The sequence below is a fragment of the Panthera tigris genome, chromosome A1 (genome assembly GCF_018350195.1).
Source record: "Panthera tigris isolate Pti1 chromosome A1, P.tigris_Pti1_mat1.1, whole genome shotgun sequence".
Taxonomy (NCBI): Eukaryota; Metazoa; Chordata; class Mammalia; order Carnivora; family Felidae; genus Panthera; species Panthera tigris.
In genome coordinates, this window is record NC_056660.1 from 14,314,664 (window position 1) to 14,336,979 (window position 22,316).

At 37.6% G+C, this 22,316-nt stretch overlaps 1 protein-coding gene across 8 annotated transcripts in view; it reads left to right on the forward strand.

Annotated features, from left to right (window-relative positions):
- The window catches only part of NBEA (neurobeachin), a 678,339-nt gene that overhangs the window by 629,853 nt on the left and 26,170 nt on the right, over positions 1 to 22,316 (forward strand). For 4 of the 8 annotated variants that reach the window (XM_042998658.1, XM_042998776.1, XM_042998826.1 and 1 more), the window contains 2 exons: positions 3,917 to 4,084; positions 22,105 to 22,167. In XM_042998658.1, coding sequence (XP_042854592.1) covers positions 3,917 to 4,084; positions 22,105 to 22,167 — 231 coding nt within the window. The remainder of the gene's footprint in view (positions 1 to 3,916; positions 4,085 to 22,104; positions 22,168 to 22,316) is intronic. The other 4 variants (XM_042998897.1, XM_042998956.1, XM_042999071.1 and 1 more) reach the window with 1 other exon arrangement.

The window sequence follows — 22,316 nt, forward strand, 5'->3', positions numbered from 1 at the left end:
ATCAATGGCATTTTCTTTACATCATCAGTAACCAACTATGAAATATAATTTTAGAAATGTTATCATTGCATCAAAACTTATAGACTGAGAATTCCCACATCCTTTATGGAGAAAATATTAATTTTTAACTCTAATAAAATACATAGAAAATAATCTGTATAGGTAAAGAGACATTCTGGGACCTTGGATGGGAAAACCTAGTATCAATTTTCCAAATTACTGCACGAATTTATTGGACTCCCAATCACAATTATTTTGATGTATCCATGTGCACTTATTCTAAAAGTTACAGGGAAGAATAAAGGTCCAGAAATAGCTGCATTGACTCTGAGAAAGAAAAAGAAATCCACCAAATACAAAGATATCTGAGAAATAAAGATAATTAAAATAAATAAAGGTAACAATAGAAATAAAAAGAATGGGACAAGCTGGAGACTCACACATATCCAGAGAGAGAGAGAGAGAGAGAGAGAGGGAGAGAAGAGGAAGGAAGGAAGGAAGGAAGGAAGGAAGGAAGGAAGGAAGGAAAGAAGGAAGGATAAAAAGAAGAGGGAAGAAGGAAAAAGGGAGGACAGAAAGCAGAGAAAGAAAGAAAGAAAGAAAGAAAGAAAGAAAGAAAGAAAGAAAGAAAGAAAGAAAGAAAGAAAGAAAAAGAAAGAAAGACCTTGCAGCCCTTTTATTGGTTGTAATCACTTGGCTGCTGATTGTATTGCTTTTTCTAGGTAGATTATCATATATGTAAACACTAGCGGTTTTACATCTTTGTTTCAAATATACACACACTAAAGATGACACTACAGACCACTGAGGAAAGGTGTGTTTGTTTAATGGATGGTATTGGAAAAACTGACGTACTATAAAAACAAAAATAGTACTGGATCCCTATTTAATACCACATATGAATGAAAGTAGACTCGAGGTGGATTAAAGATCAATATGTGAAAAGCAAATCCATAAATATAAAGATAATACATCAAAATTATACAAAGTTATCTTTGTAACTTCAAATCAAAATCCCAAGAGCATAAAAATAAAGAGAAAAAAGTATTTGATTATCTCAAAATTAGGAATTTCTGTTCAACAAAGAACAATATGGATAAAGTTCATAGACACATGACATTTGGGGGAATTCATCTGCAGTGTTTAAAACCAACAAGGAACTATTATCCTAAATATATCAAGACCTTTTGCAAAGTAACAACATAAAGATAGGAACCTCCATAAAAAGATGAGCAAAGGGTGTGAACAAGAAATTTATGGAAGAGGAAACCCAAAAGGCCAACAAGTGTATTAAAAAGATGTCAAGTTGCTTAGTAATCAGAGGAATACAAATTAAAACAATGAGATATTGATTGTTTCATATCTATTACACTGACTAAATTAGAAACCTGTATAATATCAAGAGCCAATGGGGATGTGGACATATAGAACCCTTTATGCACCACTGGAGGAAGTGGAGCTGGGCAGCCATTCTGAAGAGCACCTGCAGACTAATGGCTGCTGAGTCATGGGGTTTATACACATCCACTGTGGTGACACAGCAGTCCTACTCCAGATTATGAGTCCCAAAGAAATTCTTACAAAGATCCAAAAGGAGATGCAAAAGTGGACATTTATCACAGCATCGTATCATGGGGACTTAGAGGCAGTCTAATGCTCATTGCTGGGGGGAGTTCTATGCAGCCATTAGAATCAGTAGACTACCGGGGCACTTGTGTGGCTCAGTTGGTGAAGTGCCCAACTCTTGATTTTAGTTCAGGTCACAATCTCAATGTTCATGAGTTCAAGCTCCACTTCAGGCTGACAGTATAGAACCTGCGTGGGATTCTCTCTCTCCCTCCCACTCTCTCTGCCCCTCCGCTCCTTTCTCTCACTCTCTCTCTCTCTCTCTCTCTCTCTCTCAAAATAAATAAACTTTAAAAAAATCTTTAAAAAAAAAAGAAACAATGGACTACCTATACATACAGTGACATAATCTTAAAAATCAATGCTAACTGGAAAAAAGTAAGAAACTACATGAAATCTATAACCCTATATCATTTTTATGAATCAAAGATACATACACAAATAATGAGTAATGTTTTATAAAAACACATGCAAACAAAAGGAGAGACTTCAAACACATTACAGATGTTGCCTCTGGTGGAGGAGAGAAATGAAAGTAGTAGATAGAGATAAAAGAGAACAAATAGATTTTTAAAATTCAAATTAGTGAAAAATAATCATTCCTTCCACCTCTCGTATCTGCATTAGGCATTTTGTTCAATAATTGCTTTACTCTACAGAATAATAGTGAATTTCATCAATCCTTTCCAAATATGTTGTTAAGATTTATTTGAAATTGTCGCTGATGAACTGATTATGTGATGATGTTGGTAGAATCTTCCTTTAAATAATCTATCTGATTTCAGTATTATTTTGAACTCCTGTGAATACATTTGGACAATGGCTACTCCATAACTTTCTGTTTTTCATCCTTTTCATTCATTGCACCAGGCACTAATTAGACTGACTTTTTTCTTAACTAACTAGTTATACTGCACTTACAAAATCATTTGTGTACATTGACCAAACCAACATTTATGACATAACCAATATAGAATTTTAACCAACCTCGTTCTTCTATTTTAGTGTCCTTCCCTGTGCCCTAGTCTGAACTATTATATCAAGACCACTACGATAGAGAATACAAAAATCCTGTTCAATTTCAGTACAGAAATTACCCTTTAATAAAGTCTAATTGTTTATATTTCTGAATGAGAAACATGCACAATAATTGGTTTAAGTAAAATATCAAAACTTTTGAGAGAAATAAGTCAAGAAGAAGTTGAGGGGAATAAAATTAGTAGTAAAATGTGATCACAGGAAAAGTTGAAAAGTATCATTCAGATATTTTATAGATTAAAAAAATGAAGTGTAATTATCAGAAGGCTAATTTAAGAAATCATTTATTAATTAAGTGAATCCAAATTGGTGTCAACACGTTGGAAATCAGGGTCGTGAAGCCAGAGAATGACTTCATTCACATATTTAGTTACAGCTGTAATTTAGAAAATTGTGTAATATGGCTGCACTTAGTTGAAATTTAAGAAGCTAGTTCTACAGCTTTTGTTCATGTTGCTGAAATCAGTGTGCTCTTAAAATCAATAAGAAATTGATGACAGGTGACTGCAGTAGGTGAGAGGCATAGTGAGCCATACAGTGATTGTCACTGCTCATATCACAGGTGTGAACAGAACTCCGTGTCTACATGGCCCGATACCTCCAGAAAGTTTATGATGGTTTCTTGGGGAATGACAAGGCCTTCTTTTTTTTCTGACCCTTTACAGAAGCTTAGTATGGTCATTGGTTGTCATTAATTTGCATTCATTTCCTACTAGCTAGCAAACATCTAAAATCGCCCAAGGATTTCTACCCTGTATAAAAGCAAGGATTCATTTGTAGCAGCAGGAGGATGTCCCCTTTTCATAGGGTGAGAGGCAAATTTGAGGACTTCAGGCAGGAAAATAAGTGTGTATCAATGCACTTCTAATAAAATTGTTCAGTTTTAAACTAATGCTTAAAAATTAGAAATGAAATTATTGTAAAATTAGAACAGGTACTTCAAATTATTTTTGTTTTAAACATGAATGTGGCTTTTTTAAGAAATCTACTTAATATTAAAAATTGTATCATATACATAGCTGGAGCCACACGAAAGTTAAGCATTTTAGAAAGGGAAAATTTTCACTCAGGTCTGTGTTTTACTGGAGGTTGTATGTTACCATTTCTAGGAATAGGATGTGTAATACATATAGATAAAATAGGGTAAAGCAAAGAACATATTGTACTCCTTTATATAGAATATTTCAAACTAAGAATAAGAGAGATTAGCTCAGTTTGTACTGTCTCTTATTTCTTTCTTGACTCATTACAGGCCCTGGAAAGTGAATTTGTTTCTTGCCAACTCCATCAGTGGATTGACCTTATCTTTGGCTACAAACAGCGAGGACCAGAAGCAGTCCGTGCTCTGAATGTTTTTCACTACTTAACCTACGAAGGCTCTGTGAATCTGGATAGTATCACTGACCCTGTGCTCAGGGAGGTAGGTGTTAAGTCCCACATTATTCCAAATATTTCTTTCATCTCTCAGAAAGACATTTGGCTTTCCATCTCTTTCTGTATACATTTCTTTGCAACATCAATTTTTACAAAACATAAATTCCAGGGTTTTTACAAATGTAGGAAAATGAATATTATATGTCAAAACCAAGTAATGAGACCATCATGTTCTTCTTTTTTGAATTGTAGACATATATAATGCACTTCAATATCCCTATTTTGCTTGTTTTATTTTAGCATCTGCATTAAAATGCTTAATGCCCAGTGTGTGTTATTAATAAAACCTAGTGGGACATTTGAGTATGAATAGTTCACATTAAAATAATCTGCCAGTATGTATTTTCTTAGTAAAAGCAAACTTGCAGACTTCTACACAGAATGCTCAAAAAATGCATTGATAAAATAGATGAGGGCATATATAGTATTTTATTCCAGAATATTCACCAAAATGCATCAATGAAATAGATGAGGGTATAGTATTTTATCCATGTAGGTTCTTACCCTGAAAGTTTATAGCTAACAGTTGGGAATTGTGTGTGCGTAAGTATTTTTAGTGAAAATATTCCTGGAAAATATTATTTAAATCACTTCTGCACTGCACCAAATGACTTCAGATAGGTGAAGGAGTAAAGAAGCAACAGCTGCTGGGTGAGCATCACTGCCAAGGAAGCCATGCCCCAGCCTCCATTCCGCCCGGTAGCTGCCATCTGCTGTGTGCAAAACAAGCAATCATGGAATGCTTGTTGTATTTTTTACTTTTAGTCTTAGAGGTGGAAAACTTGTAGATTTGGGAAATAAAGCCCTACAAGAAAAATTTGCATCCGTAAAGTTACTTCTTATATGCCTCTACAAAAGCAAAATGATTCCATTTGTATGGCTTCAAGCAGAGAAAAGGAAAGGGAAGAGGCTCACAATGAGTGCTCATTGGACCCTTAGGGCTGAATATTCAGAGAACACATTGTAAGCACGTTATTAGGTGCAGTGTTACATCGTGTTGTATGTGCAAGGAAACGGATTATTGCTGGAGGAAGGGAATAGAGACAGAGAATGAATGAATGAGAGAGAAGTCAGATAGTATGAAATTCATCAGTGAAAGAAGGGATTTTCTCTGCAAACCATTACACTCTCCTGATTTAGTATCCCTTGTACAAACTGTAATCAGATTATTTTGTAGAAGGTATTCTCAATTATTCTTTTCACAGTATGCCTTTGTTTAACATATGTCCAGTTCTGTAAATGCCTTACAGATTGTATTCCCCTTTTAGACCCAATATCTATAGGATCAGAAAAAAAAGAAAATACTTGGAATACCTTATTGTTTTATTCCAAGACCACCTCCAACTTACTTTTCACTTTTAAATATCATATGGGATGCCTGGGTGGCTCAGTCGATTGAGCATCCGACTTCGGCTCAGGTCAGGATCTCGTGGTCTGTGAGTTTGGGCCCCACGTCGGGCTCTGCGCTGACAGCTCAGAGCCTGGAGCCTGTTTCAGATTCTGTGTCTCCCTTGCTTTCTGCCCCTCCCCCGCTCATGCTCTGTCTCTCTCTCTCTCTCTCTCTCTCTCTCTCTCTCTCTCTCTGTCAAAAATAAATAAACATAACAAAAATTTTAAGTATCATAAACCATTTTGCTCCTGAATATTACAGGAGCAAATTGCACATTTTTATTACACATTTTTATCTATTATAAAGTTCTATCCTTGTAAAGAAAGTTGCAAGTTAATCCTCTTGGGCAAAATATAATATTTTAACCATATTGTACATAATGAAACTACAAGACCGCATTACCATTGACAGAATAATAGCAGACTTTTTTATATTCAAATGAGAGTAAATAAAGAGATAAATGGGAATAAAGAGAAAATGGAATTCGAATGGAGACTTTCTTTACATGGATATAGTGTTTATTACTTGAATTCTATAAAAATACTTGTTTCTATGAGATATCACACCATTGCTTTGGACAGTGGGGGGGAAACACTATGCATAGGCCTTAATTATCAAGTTATAAGACTTCGTAATGAAACATTACATGAAAATGTGTAATTTTTAAAAATTTTTGGCTGGTTGGGAATGGCTCAGCCATGATGTTTGCTTATTAGATAGACTGTCTGAACAGTATGCTTCTGCTCCTGATCCTCTCCTAGTGAGGCAGACTGCGGAGCACTAGGGTACCAGAATTCAGGACTCTCTCCTTCTAGCAGTCTCAGTCTGAGCGCCTAATTGCTGAACACCGAGGTTCCACTAGAGAAACTCCCAGACTCATTCTGTGATCGAGCTGTTCTCCCACCCCGGCTCCTCACCTGCCTCCCTGACCCAAACACACTGATGTCAGTTCTCAGGATACTTGGTAAGGGAGCACACACTTGGAACACAACGACCTTCCCTCCCCCAGCCAGCGTAGGCCCAAGCACTCACCAGCAGAGAGTAACATTTGCTCTGACCCTGAGGACCTGTGTCAACTCGAGACTGCTTAGGAAGATACTTTATTTCCTTAAGATCACTAGAGGCTGCTTATAATGTTGTAGCCATAGCAGATTGAATGAAATCAAGGGATAGTAGCTAACTGTCCTTCTCCCTACACCCCATCCTTATCTCATCTACCCTACAGAACTAACATATTCCCCCCAAAAGTTCTGCACTAGTATTTAAGAACCTGCAACAGATGGGAACCCACCTAAAATCTGTGAGCTCTCTAATGTCCACCAAGTCATCTAGCTCCCTCCACCTCAATTGCTGTCTCTGTAAACACGACGTATGTTTGCCAGCCCAAAAAGCACTTAAGATCTACTGTCGCACGATACAACTCTGCAGATAAGTGGAATGAAGTGCAGTATATTTGTTACTTGGTAGCCATCTATACCCCCTTACATATACATTTCCCCTGGGAAGGGGCCCTCTGGGAGGCGGCTTTTATGAAAACATCAATGTTGAGATCCCAGAGGTCTGGGCTATGGCACCATGACTTAAGAAAGTTGATACCTACCTAAACGGTGGGACACAAACTCTTGAAAAACAGACGTGTTCAAAATATTAACCCTCTTATTGACCTTAATGAATTTCTTTTACTTGATAATGTTTGTCTTTGTATTTTTAAAATACTAAGATCATTACATTTCACGTAGATAAAACCAAAGGAAGACTATAGTTATACTAAACTGCAACTAGCCTAAAGAAGATGAATTTTTTGATGCTTAAACACTTATTTAAAAAAATAAATATTTACTGTATGAATATCTGTATATGTCATATACATATATATACATACATACACACACACATATATATATACACACATACATATCCCACAATCTGCCATATCCCACAGTCTGCCTATAACTTTGAGCTTTGAGGTCAGTGCTAAAATTTGAGAAATGGCTTAAGGTTATTGATTCATTCTTCCTTGACAGGTGAAATCATGAAGCAGCACTAACCACAGCAATTATGGCATTAAAATGTCAAGAAATTAGAGGTCAGAATAACAGATAATTTTCTTCTCTATGTCAGATTTAAAATTGACATTCTTTGACAGCTTAGGATCTTTGCCTGAGAAAAATATGACAGCTTAACTTATTTTATACTTGTAAAGCAGTAACTGATAATAAACTTTATCATGACAGCCTCTGGGCAGAAACATGACAGAACAGTTCTGGTACAAAGCTCTTCTTAATATGTAAACACCAGATCTGTTGGATATTAGATATTATTTAAATTGTCTTAAGTCTTGGCTTACATCATAATCTTCTAGACACATTATTTCATAGATGAGCTCAAGTGACTATTTGAGCAGTAATTTTAAGCATGGTAATGAATATTCTTTCTTACTACCTTTACATGTGAATAAAAATTATGTGGTTTGCTTCATATTTTTACTTGCCAAATGAAGGCTGAGAGCCTTTATCCTATGACCTGCTTAGGAAATAGAATATTCTAGTTAATAATATCTGGTCCGGTGGTGTTCTAACTCCTTTCTACTCAAATGTAGTTCATAGACCAACAGTATCACCATCACCTGGGCACTTGTGAGAACTTCAGACTCGGGCCTTCCCAAACTACTAAGTCAGAACATGTATTTTAGGAGGCCCCCAGTGATTTGTCTGAGACATTAAAGTTTAAGAAGCACTGTCTACTAAAGGTGTAAGAAGATCTGGAAAGCTCCTCAACCCCTACAAAAGTAAAGAGAATGATATGATGAACCCTCATGTACCTATCACTCAGTTTCAGATTTTTAACTCTAATTTCTTCTATATCCCTAGCCCTTCAGCTATTTTTAAGTATACCTGCCATATCTGGGCACCTGGGTGGCTCAGTTAGTTCATGATTTCGGCTCAGGTCATGATCTCATGGTTCTTGAGTTCAAGCTTCCACGGCAGGCTCTGTGCTGACAACATGGAGCCTGCTTGGGATGCTCTGTCTCCCTCTCTCTCTGCCCCTCCCCCACTCATGCTCGCTCCTCCCTTCTCAAAAATAAATAAACTTCAAGTACACCTGCCATATCCATCTAACCCCATCTAACTACTTATCCACTGTCCCATTCCCCATCCCATGGGCATCTTAGGATATCCAGGGAGAAGGTTCAAGCAAATTTATTTTGAAGAAAAAAAAATCTTTGCAGGCATTTCATATGCATTCCCAGTTCAAACCATTAATCTAGCCTAACATTCTCACTAAATAATTTTTCCAAGGACATCCATCCATGTAGTATCAGAGCCAGATTTAGAACCAGGTGAGGTCTCCTGATTCTCAGGTCAGAGTTGCTTTATACCCACTACTTTGTAGGAATTTTAAAATAACAATATTTACTAATACTTACTAGTTTTAGGGGTGATACTCTTCTTACTTTCAAAATGATTCTTCAAAATAAGGGACCCCTAATGTGTATTCCCATTTCACTAATTTAACCTCTAAGGTTTTTCTTTCTATTTTGTTTATGCTTTCGAATTTCTTAAAAGTCTCAACTCAGTGAAAGTTCCTAGAATTACAGGGGATATTTTGCGATGGCTTTAAGAAATCATTCTCAGCCATTTTGTTCATTGTTTATTCTAACCACTTCTCAGAAAAACATAAGTTTTATCTGTATTTAAGAGTTCCAAAGGCACAAGAGGATCGTGCCATAGTCAATAGCTGGTTAGTAGAGAATACAAATTAAATGCCTCAATCTTTTTTTTACCGTACTCATGAGTGAAGATCATTTCATTCTGAAATTGTTTCTAAAACTGATCACCCTTACAATCATGGATATAATTACTCAAGCCTGTCTGCCTCAGAGTATGATTATATAGTACGTAGTAGGCAATAAAAAATGATAGAAAGGTGTAAACCAGATAATAGATTTTATCACAGTCCATCATTACAATTTGAGTGACATTAAGTGAGTCACTTTTGTATGCCTTGGTTTTCCCACCTATAAAATGAAAACAGAAATGGTACCTAACTCATAGGTCTGGATTTGAGGATCATATGAGAAAAGATGTAGGGAAATACTTTGTAAACCATAAAGGACTACACAAACATTGGTTAGTGTTACCTAAAAGCGTAATTAAATGAAGTATCTTGGAAGAACTTTTGGTTTAGTAATTCACTTCTCTGTATCATTGTATGTACCGTCGACACTGCCAAACTGAAAATTAACTTAAATGATTTGTGAGAGGTATACACACAAGCCTCTCATAAAAGGCTGTTTTGCTGGCCAACTATTATAACATACAGGTCAATCTATATTTATTTATTTATTTATTTATTTATTTATTTATTTATCCATATATACACACATCTATCTATTTATGCTGGAAATATTAAATATTAAATTTTAATATTACCAGTCATCATAAAAGTGTGATATTTTTAGTCTAATTTTTTGTTACTAATATTTCTTGGTCTTCTATTATGTTTTCTTCGTTTATCTCTTTCTTTGATCTGGTAGGGATAACAAAGCATTCCTTTGGACCTACTATGAGAATATGCCCAAAGGAAGTAGAATAGATCCCTTCAGTTTTTACTTTATCTTCTTGCTGAAACATTCCTACTACTACAGAAAACTGACATGATAAGGCTGTCAAGAACCAACGAGACAGACATGTCTTTAACCAAAACAGCTACAGTGTTGGCTTTCCTAGAAAATGAACTCATAGGGGCGCCTGGGTGGCTCGGTCGGTTAAACGTCCGACTTCGGCTCAGGTCATGATCCCACGGTCCGTGAATTTGAGCCCCGCGTCGGGCTCTGTGCTGACAGCGCAGAGCCTGGAGCCTGTTTCACATTCTGTGTCTCCCTCTCTCTCTGCCCCTCCCCTGTTCATGCTCTGTCTCTCTCTGTCTCAAAAATAAATAAATGTTAAAAAAAAATTTAAAAAAAAAAAAAGAAAATGAACTCATAAAATTTATAAGGAAAAAAAATTAACCCACTTTCCACCCTGATAATGTAAATGAAGGTATTTGTAGTGACAACACTGATGGCCTTGTGGGCATTGCTTATTCTTCTGTGAATTTGTTATCCCTTGTCTTTTCCTTCTCCCATTTCTGATTCCTTTCTTCTATCTGACAAGGGATAGCAACACGCCTCTAGTGGATCGCTTGAGTGGGTTGTAGCCCGATGTTGTCCATTTACAAGGGCCACGATGCCTAATTGTCTTCATATGGGGGATGATCAGGGTTTTTCTCCTAGGAATTTATTCTGAGACATGATTGCAAGAAATGATCAACAAAATGGCTGATAAAGATTTCTTAAAACCATCTTAATTTTCTCCCTATAATTACTGGAGGTTTTACTGACTTATAAAAATGTTAGCAAATTCAAAAGCCAAATTAAAATAGAAATAAAATAAAATAAAATAAAACAAAACAAAATAAAATAAATAGAAAGAAAACCCCTACATTTTAAATTATGGGAGTGGAGATGCACATTACGTATTCATTTGGGGAGCAAGAAGAATATTATGATCTTAAAACTAGTAAGAGTATACATTCACATGTGCCTGCTTATGTGTCCTCATCCACAGTAATAAGGCTTGCATTGCAAAGATTCTATGAATAAAGTTTCTATGTAGAAATTAGTATCAAGAAAATTAATGACACACATTTAATTTTGATTAGTGAATAAATCTTTAATTTAGGTTTATCTTTTCCCCTTGTAATTACTGCAGTCCTTAGCTAGTCTATGGTCATCAATCGTCCACTAGAGAAGCATAAATAATGCAGCTAGTCAAAGTGGGATATGTGTCATTTATGTGAGGTGTGCTTTTTCTCGTCTTTGTGTTATTTTTATTGCATAGTGTTGAGAAGTGCTAATTATTGATTTTCAGAAATTAACAGCAAATGCTTTCACAAGCATCTAAAGTCATGTTTTACACCAGGAAGAAGGGTGAAAATTGCAGCCTGCTGTTTGCACTAGAAATAGCTGGAAGGGATTTCCTTATCTTCTATTAACATAGATTTCAGTTATATTACACAGTTGGTACCTTAGCATAAATTAACAGTTATTCAAAACATATTGCATGCTTCAATTTGTGGAAGTAGATATTACTCAATCTAAATACCTAAGCATTTCAGTTAGATGTTTAGAACTCATTTTTAAAGGTTTTAAACATATTGATAATGAGCCTACTTATAGCCATTTGAAATCTCAGTATAGTATATCTAAATTACTGTTTCCCATTTATGTCAGTATCAAAGAAGAGCACTTTGTTCTGCCAAATACACGCAATACTATTTTTAATTTGAATTTAACCTAATAAAAGTGTATGATTTCATTTTGTAATGTTTATACCACCACCTGGTGAACCTTTGTCTTGATGTCATTCTACTTCCAAGCAAATCTTTTCAGCTTTTATTACTTTTATTATTATTTTCTTTCCATGATCAGACGCTCCAAGTGAACTTATTTTGTCTGGTGGGGGAAGGTCATCACCTGTACTTCTACTTCTGTCTCGTTCCTCCTCCTCCCCCTCCCCTAACTTCCGCTTCCTGAATCGCCCAGCATAGAGTTGCTTTATATAAATTTATTCAACCAGGGAAAATTTGGCAAGTACATTGTACTGATTCCTCTCATATGTCACTGAGCATTTCTGCGTTGAGTCCTTTACTTAATTACTATTTAATGATCAACCCAAAAGTGAGCACAGGACCAAAAACCTGGAAGAATCCTTAAGACATCATCTGGTAAAACTCTTGCTTCTAGGTAGATCAATCAGTAACTTGTCCAGAAAAGAGTGTTTTCATTCTCTTCCTGAGGATTAATGAGTATAGATTGCCAAGAGACTCAATGGCATTCCCCCAAAAGCTTATGATAGTATTTATCCCCAAAATATTTTTTAAATATTTTATGTTTATTTATTTTTGAGAGACAGAGATAGAATGAGAGCAGAGGAGGGGCAGAGAGAGAGAGAGAGAGAGAGAGAGACAGACCTGAAGCAGGCTCCAGGCTCTGAGCTGTTAGCACAGAGCCCGGTGCTGGGCTCGAACTCATGAACAGTGAGATCATGACCTGAGCCAAAGCTGGGCGCTTAACTGACTGAGCCACCCAGGCACCCCTATCCAAAATATTTTAAATCCTCGATGAAAATGCCTCTTGCTTGGATGTAATCATATTTTGGTTAGTCTCACCCAGGAATGAAGCAAACACTAGCCAGGATTTCCCTTATATAATATACCTGAATATCAATTCTATTTGTATCAATCACAGTGCGTCACCCTCTCAAGGAATAATGAAGGCTCCAAAAAAGATACACAAGTGGCCAAAAAGCACATGGAAAGATTCTTTTTGTCTTTTTAATGTTTATTTATTTTTGAGAGAGAAGAGACAGAATGCAAGCGGGGCAGGGGCAGAGAGAGAGGGAGACACAGAATCCAAAGCAGGCTCCGAGGTCTGAGCTGCCAGCACAGAGCCCGACCCGGAGCTTGAACTCACCCTGGAAAGACCCTTACCATCACTCATCATTAGGGAAATGCAGATCAAAACCTCAGTGACATACTACCTCATACACCTTAGGTTGGCTACTATCAAACAATGCAAGAAACATAAAATAGCAAGTGTTGGAGCGGACATGGAGAAATTGGAACCCCGGGGCACCCAGGTGGCTCAGTCAGTTCAGTGTCCAACTCTTGACTTCAGCTCAGGTGGTGATCTCATGGTTCCTGGGATCAAGGCCCATGTCGGGCTGTGTGCTGACACTGCAGAAGGATTATCTGTCTCCCTCTCTCTCTGCCCCTCCCCACTCATGCGCTTTCTCTTTCAAAATAAATAAACGCTTAAAAAAAATAAACTGAGGGGCACCTGGGTGGCTCAGTAGGTTAAGCATCCGACTTGGGCTCAAGTCATGATCTCACCATTTATGAGTTCCAACCCCGTGTCCGGCTCTGTGCTGACAGCTCAGAGCCTGGAGCCTGCTTCGGATTCTGTGTCTCCCTCTCTCTCTGCCCTTCTTATGCTCTTTCTCTCTCTCTCTCTCTCAAAAATAAGTAAACATTAAGTTTTTTAAAATAAATAAATAAATAAAAACCCTTATGCACTATTGTGGGTTTGTAAAATGGTGCAGCCTCTCTGGAAAACAGTATGGAAGATCCTCAAAATTTAAAAATAGAGCTACTGTATGATCTAGCAATTTCATTTCTGGGTATACACCCAAAAGACTTAAGAGCAAGATTTTGAAGAAATATTTGCACACCCATGTTCATAGCAGCATTATTCACAGTAGTCAAAGGGTAGAAGCAGCCCAAGTGTCCATCAGCAGATTCACGAACCCATAAAACTGTGGTGTGGACACACAGTGGAGTATCACTCAGCCTTAAAAAGGAAGGAACTTCTTACACAGGCTTCAACAAAGATGAACCTTGAGGATGTTATCCTAAGTGAAATACGCCAGTCACATGACAAATACTATATGATTCCACTTACATGAAGTACCTAGAAGAGTCAAAATCAAAGAGACAGAAAGTGAAAGAGTGGTTTCTGGGGGCTGGTGGGGAGGAGCAAATGGGGAGTTGTCAATGGGTACAGAGTCTCAGTTCTGAAAGATCCAAAGAGTTGTAGGGACTGGTTGTACAGCAATACGAATGTACACAACACTACTGAGGTGTGTACTTTGAAAATTGTTAAGATGGCAAGGTTTCTGTTATATATATTTTACCACAATTGAAAAGAAATTTAAAGGGATAATGGAGAGAGGTCGATAGTAGTCCTATTTACAAAACTATGGGCAGGATAAAGCAGATGAACAAGGGGGAAGTGAAGCATGCAGGGGTAACATCTAGGGGCCACCCTGGGGCCTGAGTGTACACAGGGAGGGAGCCGTTAGCACAACGTGCCAAGAGAGGTAACCCTGGGAAAGCGGTGGCCCCACAGGAGCTTTGGCCTTTGGAAGAAGAATGTGACCCAACCACTGGCAAACTGGGACCTGGCAAGGGAGACCCACACAGTGAGTTTTACCACACCTCCCTATCTCCTGTCCTGATTTCTCATTGGCCAAAAAGAGTGGAAAGTAGAGAGCAAGAGAGTACCCCGGATGCAGTCTCTGGAGGCCCGTCTCTGGGGGCAAGGAAGACGGTCCAGCTCACTTTCGTGTTCCCCCTGAGTTAGTCACTGCTCTAGGCAAGTTTCTTTAAGGCACCCAGGGTAGAACGGCCACTACCTGCCACATTGAAATGCATGTACTTCTCCCACCTGAGTTGACCTATACTTATTTCTAAATATAAAAATTGAGTGAGCTTTGCCACCAATGGCACGGACCTAATCTGAAGACAAACTGTTCTGGAAAGAACATTTTCTATCCCAAGGACATTGTGCTTGCTTTTCACGTTCACTGTTCTCGTTCATTTGTTAAGTCAGATATGTAATATCATCCTCATAATTCATCAATCCAAGGAGGAAATAGGAATCAGCAAGAGGATGATTCTCCTCTTCATTGTTTTTACGTTTATACTCAAAGAAGAAAACCAAGCACTGAGGCAGGTAAATGAACAAATCAGAATCCACTCCCTCAATATTGTCTAACATAGTCTGATAGTTAAAGCAAATGTAGTTCTTTTTTACTTGAGTTACTAGATATTTGCTTAAATATTCTAATAATTTTGCTTGCATAGACTTAATGCAGTTTATTGTTGAAACAAAAAGAAACACGTTTGTTCTTTTCTTGTGTAGTCTCTGAAAAACTAGAAGCGGTTGAATATAAAATAGCATTTTAATTTTTTATATAGTTTAATGTTTGTAAAGCAAGAAATAATAAAGTGCAGATATTATTTTCTTGATTTATTTTGCTTCTGTTTTTCTAGCATTAAAAAGTAATGCTTTATATGATCTTGTTTTATTATAACAATAAACCAGAAGCAAAAGCATATCAGTTAAAATACAGTCTGCCATTAAGTAATCTTTTCTTTTATCATTTCAGATTTCTCAAAATCCTGGGGTTTTTTTTCCCTATTTGGTATCTAGTTGGTAGAATTGGAGATAGAACAGAAAGATGATATAAATCACATATATATTTTTAATTGTATGTCAAAGTTGTATTTTCTGTTTAAAAAAAAGAATATCTACTTTCAAGCATTCAACTAAAATCATGCTAAGTACAAGCTATAAAGCGAGATGAACACAATCCTAAGGAAATTTTTGGAAAATCCTCTTCTGTGTTCCCAAGGAAGCACTTCTGCTATTTTTTCCTTGAATTTTCTGAAAATTGTCAATAATTGACTGGTAATTTGAACATAGTCTGATATTTGCATTGTGGGTAGCACAACCTGTAGCACTTTATAAAGTGCTTACTTTTCTGGAAAAGTTTAAAAGATTGCACAGACCGAGCAAAATGAATGAAACAGGTCATTTGACAGCCTCCCTTATTAGCTTCCTCACACTCTCTCTCATGGCACTTAGACCTTATGACACTTCATCAGAAAGACAGTATTAAATTACATTTACAAAAAAGACTAGAAGTTGTAAAGATTCTACAGGGGAAAAATGTATTGGATTAAATGTACCTGCATTGTGGAAAAGACAAGATTAATCAAAGTTTTTATCTACTGGGTACCAGAAGAGGTGAATGCTAGACACTAGTAAACCCAAGGAGGGAGAGAAAGATGCTTATTCACCTAAATAGCAATTTCTTTCTTTTAGAATATGTTGAATTTATCAGTCATTTGAATATCAATCTGAACTATAACTTACCTGTCACCGTATTTACTTTTACCTTGGCTATGAAATCTTTCCTATTAACAGGCATACATATAATACACATAAACCACAGCATTTCACTTCCTCTTCTAAGGATTTATTTTTTGTTAAGGTTATTTATTTTGAGAGAGAGAGAGAGCTCACTTGCTCTCACGGCAGCAAGGGAGGGGCAGAGAGACAGGGAAAGAGAGAGAGTCCCAAGCAGGCTCCACACCGTCATCGCAGAATCCAATGCGGGACTTGAACTCATGTGCTGTGAGATACGTGTCAAGAGTCAGACACATGGACTGCCTGCGTGGTTCAGTTGGTTAAGCATCTGACTTCAGCTCAGATTATGATCTCACGGTTCATGGGTTCGAGCCCCATGTTGGACTCGGTGCTGACAGCTCAGAGCCTGGAGCCTGCTTCGGATTCTGTGTCTCCCTCTCTCTCTGCCACGCCCCTGGAAGTGGAATGCTCTGTCTCTCTCTCTCTCTCTCTCTCTCAAATAAATAAATATTTAAAAAAAAATTTTTTAAAGGCAGTGGGGAGGGTGCCTGGATGGCTCAATTGGTTCAGCGTCAGGCTCTTGATTTTGGCTCATATCATGATTTCCCAGTTCCTGGGATCATGCCCTTCATCCTGCTCTGTGCGGACAGTACGGAGCCTGCTTGGGATTCTGTCCTCCTCTCTTTGCCCCTCCCCCATTCTCTCTCTCTGTCTCTCTCTCTCTCTCTCTCTCTCTGTCTCTCTCTCAAAAATAAATAAACTTTTTTGTAAAGGCAGACACAAAAATAGGTGCCATATGATTCTATTTATAAGAAGTTCAACAAAAGAAAAAATAATCGATGATAATTTTGATGGTGTAATTTAATTATCATCAAAATAGTGATTAGCCTGGCAGAGGATGAGGAGTGGGAAAAATTTACTGTGGAGGGGGAACAGGGCAGTATCATCACATATGTATATTCCCATGTAGATACTACCCAGATCAAGATGTGGAAATTTCCAGTTCGGTGCCAAAGCCCTGTGTCTTTAGTTAAGATACCACATTCAGCAAGTACAGAGGCCCATGAAAGTATAAGCAGATCAATATTTTCATGTTATCCCACCGAAGAGTTGCCCTCAGATAAATACATGGTCTTCCATATTCGTAAAATACCAAAGATTTTGTCAGTCACATTTGTTTTGAAAAATTCATTGTTCTAAGCCTGTTGCTTGTGATAAGTTTATATGAAATACATAAGACTTATCTCACTGTATTACATGTAAAAAGTTATGATAACTTATTGATTCTGAGATGCGTGTCATTGTCATATCTCAACACTCCAAACTGCAGTGTCTCTTACAATCAACAGTGTATCACAGTTTAATTGGCAACATCTTTTTACTTCTTAATAGTATATAAATTAACGATGCTTCTAATAATGGAGAACATCTTAGCTTCGATTAAGTTAGGTTGGCAGGCCTATTTCCCAAGTTTTACTCTTGCCATACACATTGTAAAAATCATGAGCTCACAAATACAACATTAGTTCATTCTTTCTTCAGTGGAAATTGCAATGCAACGGTCTCCCCTTATCCACTGTTTCACCTTCCACTGCTTCAGTTACCCTCAGTCAGCCATGGTCTCAAAGCAGTGATTCTGACTTAGCGTCAGAAGGTCAGCAGTGGTGACCTTAGATCACAGTGCCTACTTGATTACCTCACTTCATCTCATCAGACAGGCATTGTACCATCTCTCATTGTCATCTTAAGAAGAAAGGTGAGTCCAGTGCAATGAGGTATTTCAAAAGAGAGACCACATTCACGTAACTTTTATTACAGTATATTATCACTATTCTATTTTGTCAGGGGTTATTGGTGTTAATCTCTCACTGTGCGTAATTTATTAATTAAACATAGGTATGTAGGTATAGGATAAAACAGAGCATATGTAGGGTTCAGTACTATCCACAGTTTCAGGCATTCTTTGGGGTCTTGGACCACATATCCCAAGGATGAGGGCAGGACTACAGAAGATGTATAAAGCAATAGATTCCTTCTAATACAAATTAACGTTTTGGTAGTAGATTTTAAAAGGATTAACAAATGCCGAGGTCTGTAGAAGTCAGACAGGGACTAACCTAGTGAAGCAGGCCAGGAGGTAATGATACATGCTGGGGTCCTGCGAGCGGTGGGCATTACAAAAGGGCCCCTGTAGCTTAGCACCAGACAAGTATGGCTGTGCGAGAATGCTGATGAACCAGCTCTTCTGGTTTTTTTGAGAGAAGCCAAAAAATCCAATTTGTTGTACGAAATTTCCTGACCTGTAAATGTTGGCTCAGATGGAAACCATGCCTGTAGGCTGATTCTAGCCCAAGGGATACAGGCACGTGACATCTGGCTGAATGTAAGCTCCTATGTCATCCTGGCTAGAATGTAACCTCTACAAGAGCAGGAATCTCTGTTTTGTTTGATGAGTGTCACAAATGTCTAAAATGATACCCAGTACATAGTAGGTGCTCAAGAAGTGTATGTTTTATGAATAAATGAAACTAGGTAGCATTATGTCTCTTCAACCCACGCAGAACAATGCATAGAAAAATGAAAATGTGCTGAATTTTTTCAAATGCAGTTTCTGATTTTCCTTTTTTGCTATTGACTCACCAATTCCTACCTAACACTGAGACCTCAGCTCATGTCCTTTTTTGAAAGCCCCTTTCCTAACAGCCCTCCTCTCCCTGCCCCTTCCTCCACCCTGGGTCTGATGTAGTCCCCACTCCTGGGCTCCCTCGCACTTGGTGCTGGCCTCCACCGTGCTCCTTCCACCTCCTGTGTGCCCTGATTACTACTCATCTTATGTCCCCATAGGCTGAAAGCTTCTTGAGGGCGGGCTGGTCTCTGATTTTTTATCCCTCAGCATAGAGTAACCATTTAACAACGTTTGTTAACTTCATTGTTTTGGTGGTATTGCATTGTAAAAGGAAAGAACTCTGATGTTTCCTCTATTACTATGCTTTTCCTTTTCCGGGCTTTCAGTTCTGCACAAATGTCCCACCGCTGCCCCACTGCTAGATTCAGCAGATGTTTTTGGACTCTGTTAGGACCAAGTCACAGCCCTGACCTGCAAAGGTTAACAGTCTGAGCAAAGAGAACTATGTAAAGCACTGTGCGTTGAATTTCATGATAAAGAAAAAAACAGTGCTATGAGAATATGGAGGGCATTCATTATGATTTAGGGATTCTGGAAAGGATTTAGAACCCTGCCCAAGGTTTACGTGGAGGGGAGGCATTTTCTCATACATCAGGGAGTAGTTCTCAGAACAACCACTCAGTTGCTGTGCTTCCCAGATTACAGAATGGTATGTGTACATGTCCCGGCACCCTCCCAAGAGGGCACACTCCCTCTTGACAGAAAGAAGACATTGATGACTTTCTAAAAGTGGGGGAAGGACAGAAAACATATGACGGGGGAACAGGTGAAGAAAATCAGTAGGTGCTCACTTCCCATTCAAACATGTTGGTAATGACAAGAAATAGAACTCAGAGGAGGCAGTGTGCTTTTTCAAGATCAGAAAGACCTATATGTTTTCAAATCAGAGAGTAAGGAATTATGAGGGTAGACAGGATTACAAGATAGCTAAAAGGTAAATGCTGGAATAAGAACTTTTAGGTCATGAAGGCATGTGACGTGGATCACAAGGGAGGGGGATTGCATTTAGTATAAAAACATAAATAAATAAATGTTGGGCACCTGGGTGGTTTAGTTGGTTAAGCATCTGACTTCAGCTCAGGTCATGATTTCATGGTTCGTGGGTTCAAGCCCCATGTCAGGCTGTGTGCTGACAGCTCAGAGCCTGGAGCCTGCTTCAGATTCTGTGTCTCCCTCTCTCTCTGCCCCTCCCCCGCTCACATTCTCTCTCTCTCTCTCTCTCTCTCTCTCTCTCTCTCTCTCAAAAGTAAATAAACATTAAAACATAAAATAAGTGTTGGGGCACCTGAGTGGCTCAGTTCATTAGGTGACCAACTTCGGCTCAGGTCATGGTCTCGAAGTTCGTGAGTTCAAGCCCCATGTCAGGGTGTGCTGACCGCTCAGAGCCTGGAGCCTGTTTCAGATTCTGTGTCACCCTTTCTCTCTGCCCCTCCCCTGCTCGTGCTCTGTCTCTCTCGCTCTCGAAAATAAAATAAACATTAAACAAAATTTTTTTAATAAAATAAATGTTAAATTTAGGAAATAGACTGTCTTAATGAGAGGGTGAGAGCACAATATTAGGTTGATCACAGCCTAATATTTACCGTGATGCCATTTGAGAGTCATTTAGAATACATATGTGTATGTACTCTGACTGAGTCCAAAAAGGATCGGAGGTGGGCCCCCTGAAGAGAACTGTACAGATTTCTGGAAAGTAAGTGAGTTTCACAAGATTTTCTATTATTGTTTAATACTTCCCTTTCAGAAACAAAATTAAAGTCAAGCAAAGCATGTTTGTGGATTTAGTCCTTCCGCGACTATTTAAAGGCTATGTACTAAGTATAGGCACTGACCAAGAGACTAAACTGTGTTTAATTTTACCCCTGTCTCCCCACCCCCATCCCAGTCCTCTTTCTGGAGGAGTAAAAACACAAGCCATAGTTATCTATTGTTAGAGCAACTTTGGCTGTTCTTGATACATAAAGCTAGGGTATTGGAAATTTTCTAACCAGGGCAGCTTTAACAATAAAATTACTGCTTTTTTTTTTCTTTCAAGTAATTCTCAAGAGTTTATTGTTCATGATGTGAACCTAGCCAGAAATGGTCTCTTCCTTCTTTTATAATCATAAATCTTGCACTGGGGAGATAAAGTGTGATGGTATCTTTGTGAGTGCGATTTACTTAAATAGTCACACTTTGTGTATGAGTGGACACCGTGCAAACAAATGGATACATTAAAATTGGACAGCACTTAAAGAGATTTAATAATTCATCCTATTGCCTCTGCAAATAAAAGAACCAAAGCCCCGTTTATGCAATTGCTAAAATATGGCAGATAATGATGCATTCATGTTTAATATTACTAATAAATTTGAAAATTCACATTTTTATTGATAAACATTTTCTTGAAATGCAGTCTAGGCAGACAGATTGTTAAATTTAAGTACTTTATAAATGAGATTTGTAGATAGTGATGCGATTAGTGGCAGTGCTGTGTCGAGAGCTATCTACAACCTTACCTGCACTCCTAAGCACTCAGCAATGAGTTTCGTATTTCACTTTTATGTGCAACCAAATTGCACACAATTTTAGGGGAAAAATTAGCATGGTAACAGAGTAATGATCATTGTAAATATCGTGCTTCTCCTTGTTGACTTAAATTACATGCTAACAGTATTTTGGAAAAATATTTCTGTTAGTCTAGCTTAGTATATTGAATTTTTTTGCCAGTGGAATTTATATATAGAAGAAATACATAAATGTCCTATAAGATTATGTCTTTGAAATACACACCAAAAAGAAAAAAGGCATGTTATACAGTCCACACAGTTTGAGATCCAAAATTATTTTTATTCATTGGAAGCCATAAAATCTCATTAATATTTCTATCTGCATAGGCTTTAATAAAATATTGTGTAGCTCAAGATGCCCAAAGAATTATTTCCTCTTTGGGTTAGTTATCTCCAAAATTTCAAAAAATTTTTGAGAGAAATATATCCATACCTTATAAGACACTACATAATATTTCAGCATTCATCTCAAAATAGCATAGCATGCCAAGATATATTTTCCGTAGTGAAAATTTGTCCATACAAAAGCCATAGTGATTGCCCTCTGTATTGACTGGAAAATATGATTTTCTGAATTTTATTTTGTATCATTGGTGGACTTTATGTATCATTCTTTTTTCCCAAGATTCCAGAAGCTTATTTCATTAGAGATCCCCATACGTTCCTTCTTACCAAGGACTTTATTAAGGTATACATGCTGTATTCAGTGTTAAAAGTGTTCTTTGGTCTTCGCTGCATGCATGCACTCACAGGTTTAACATTTCCACATTTAACCCCAGCTTCTAAATAAGAATAGTGACTTGGTTAACGGAAGCATGTTTGGAAGGAGAAGCAAAG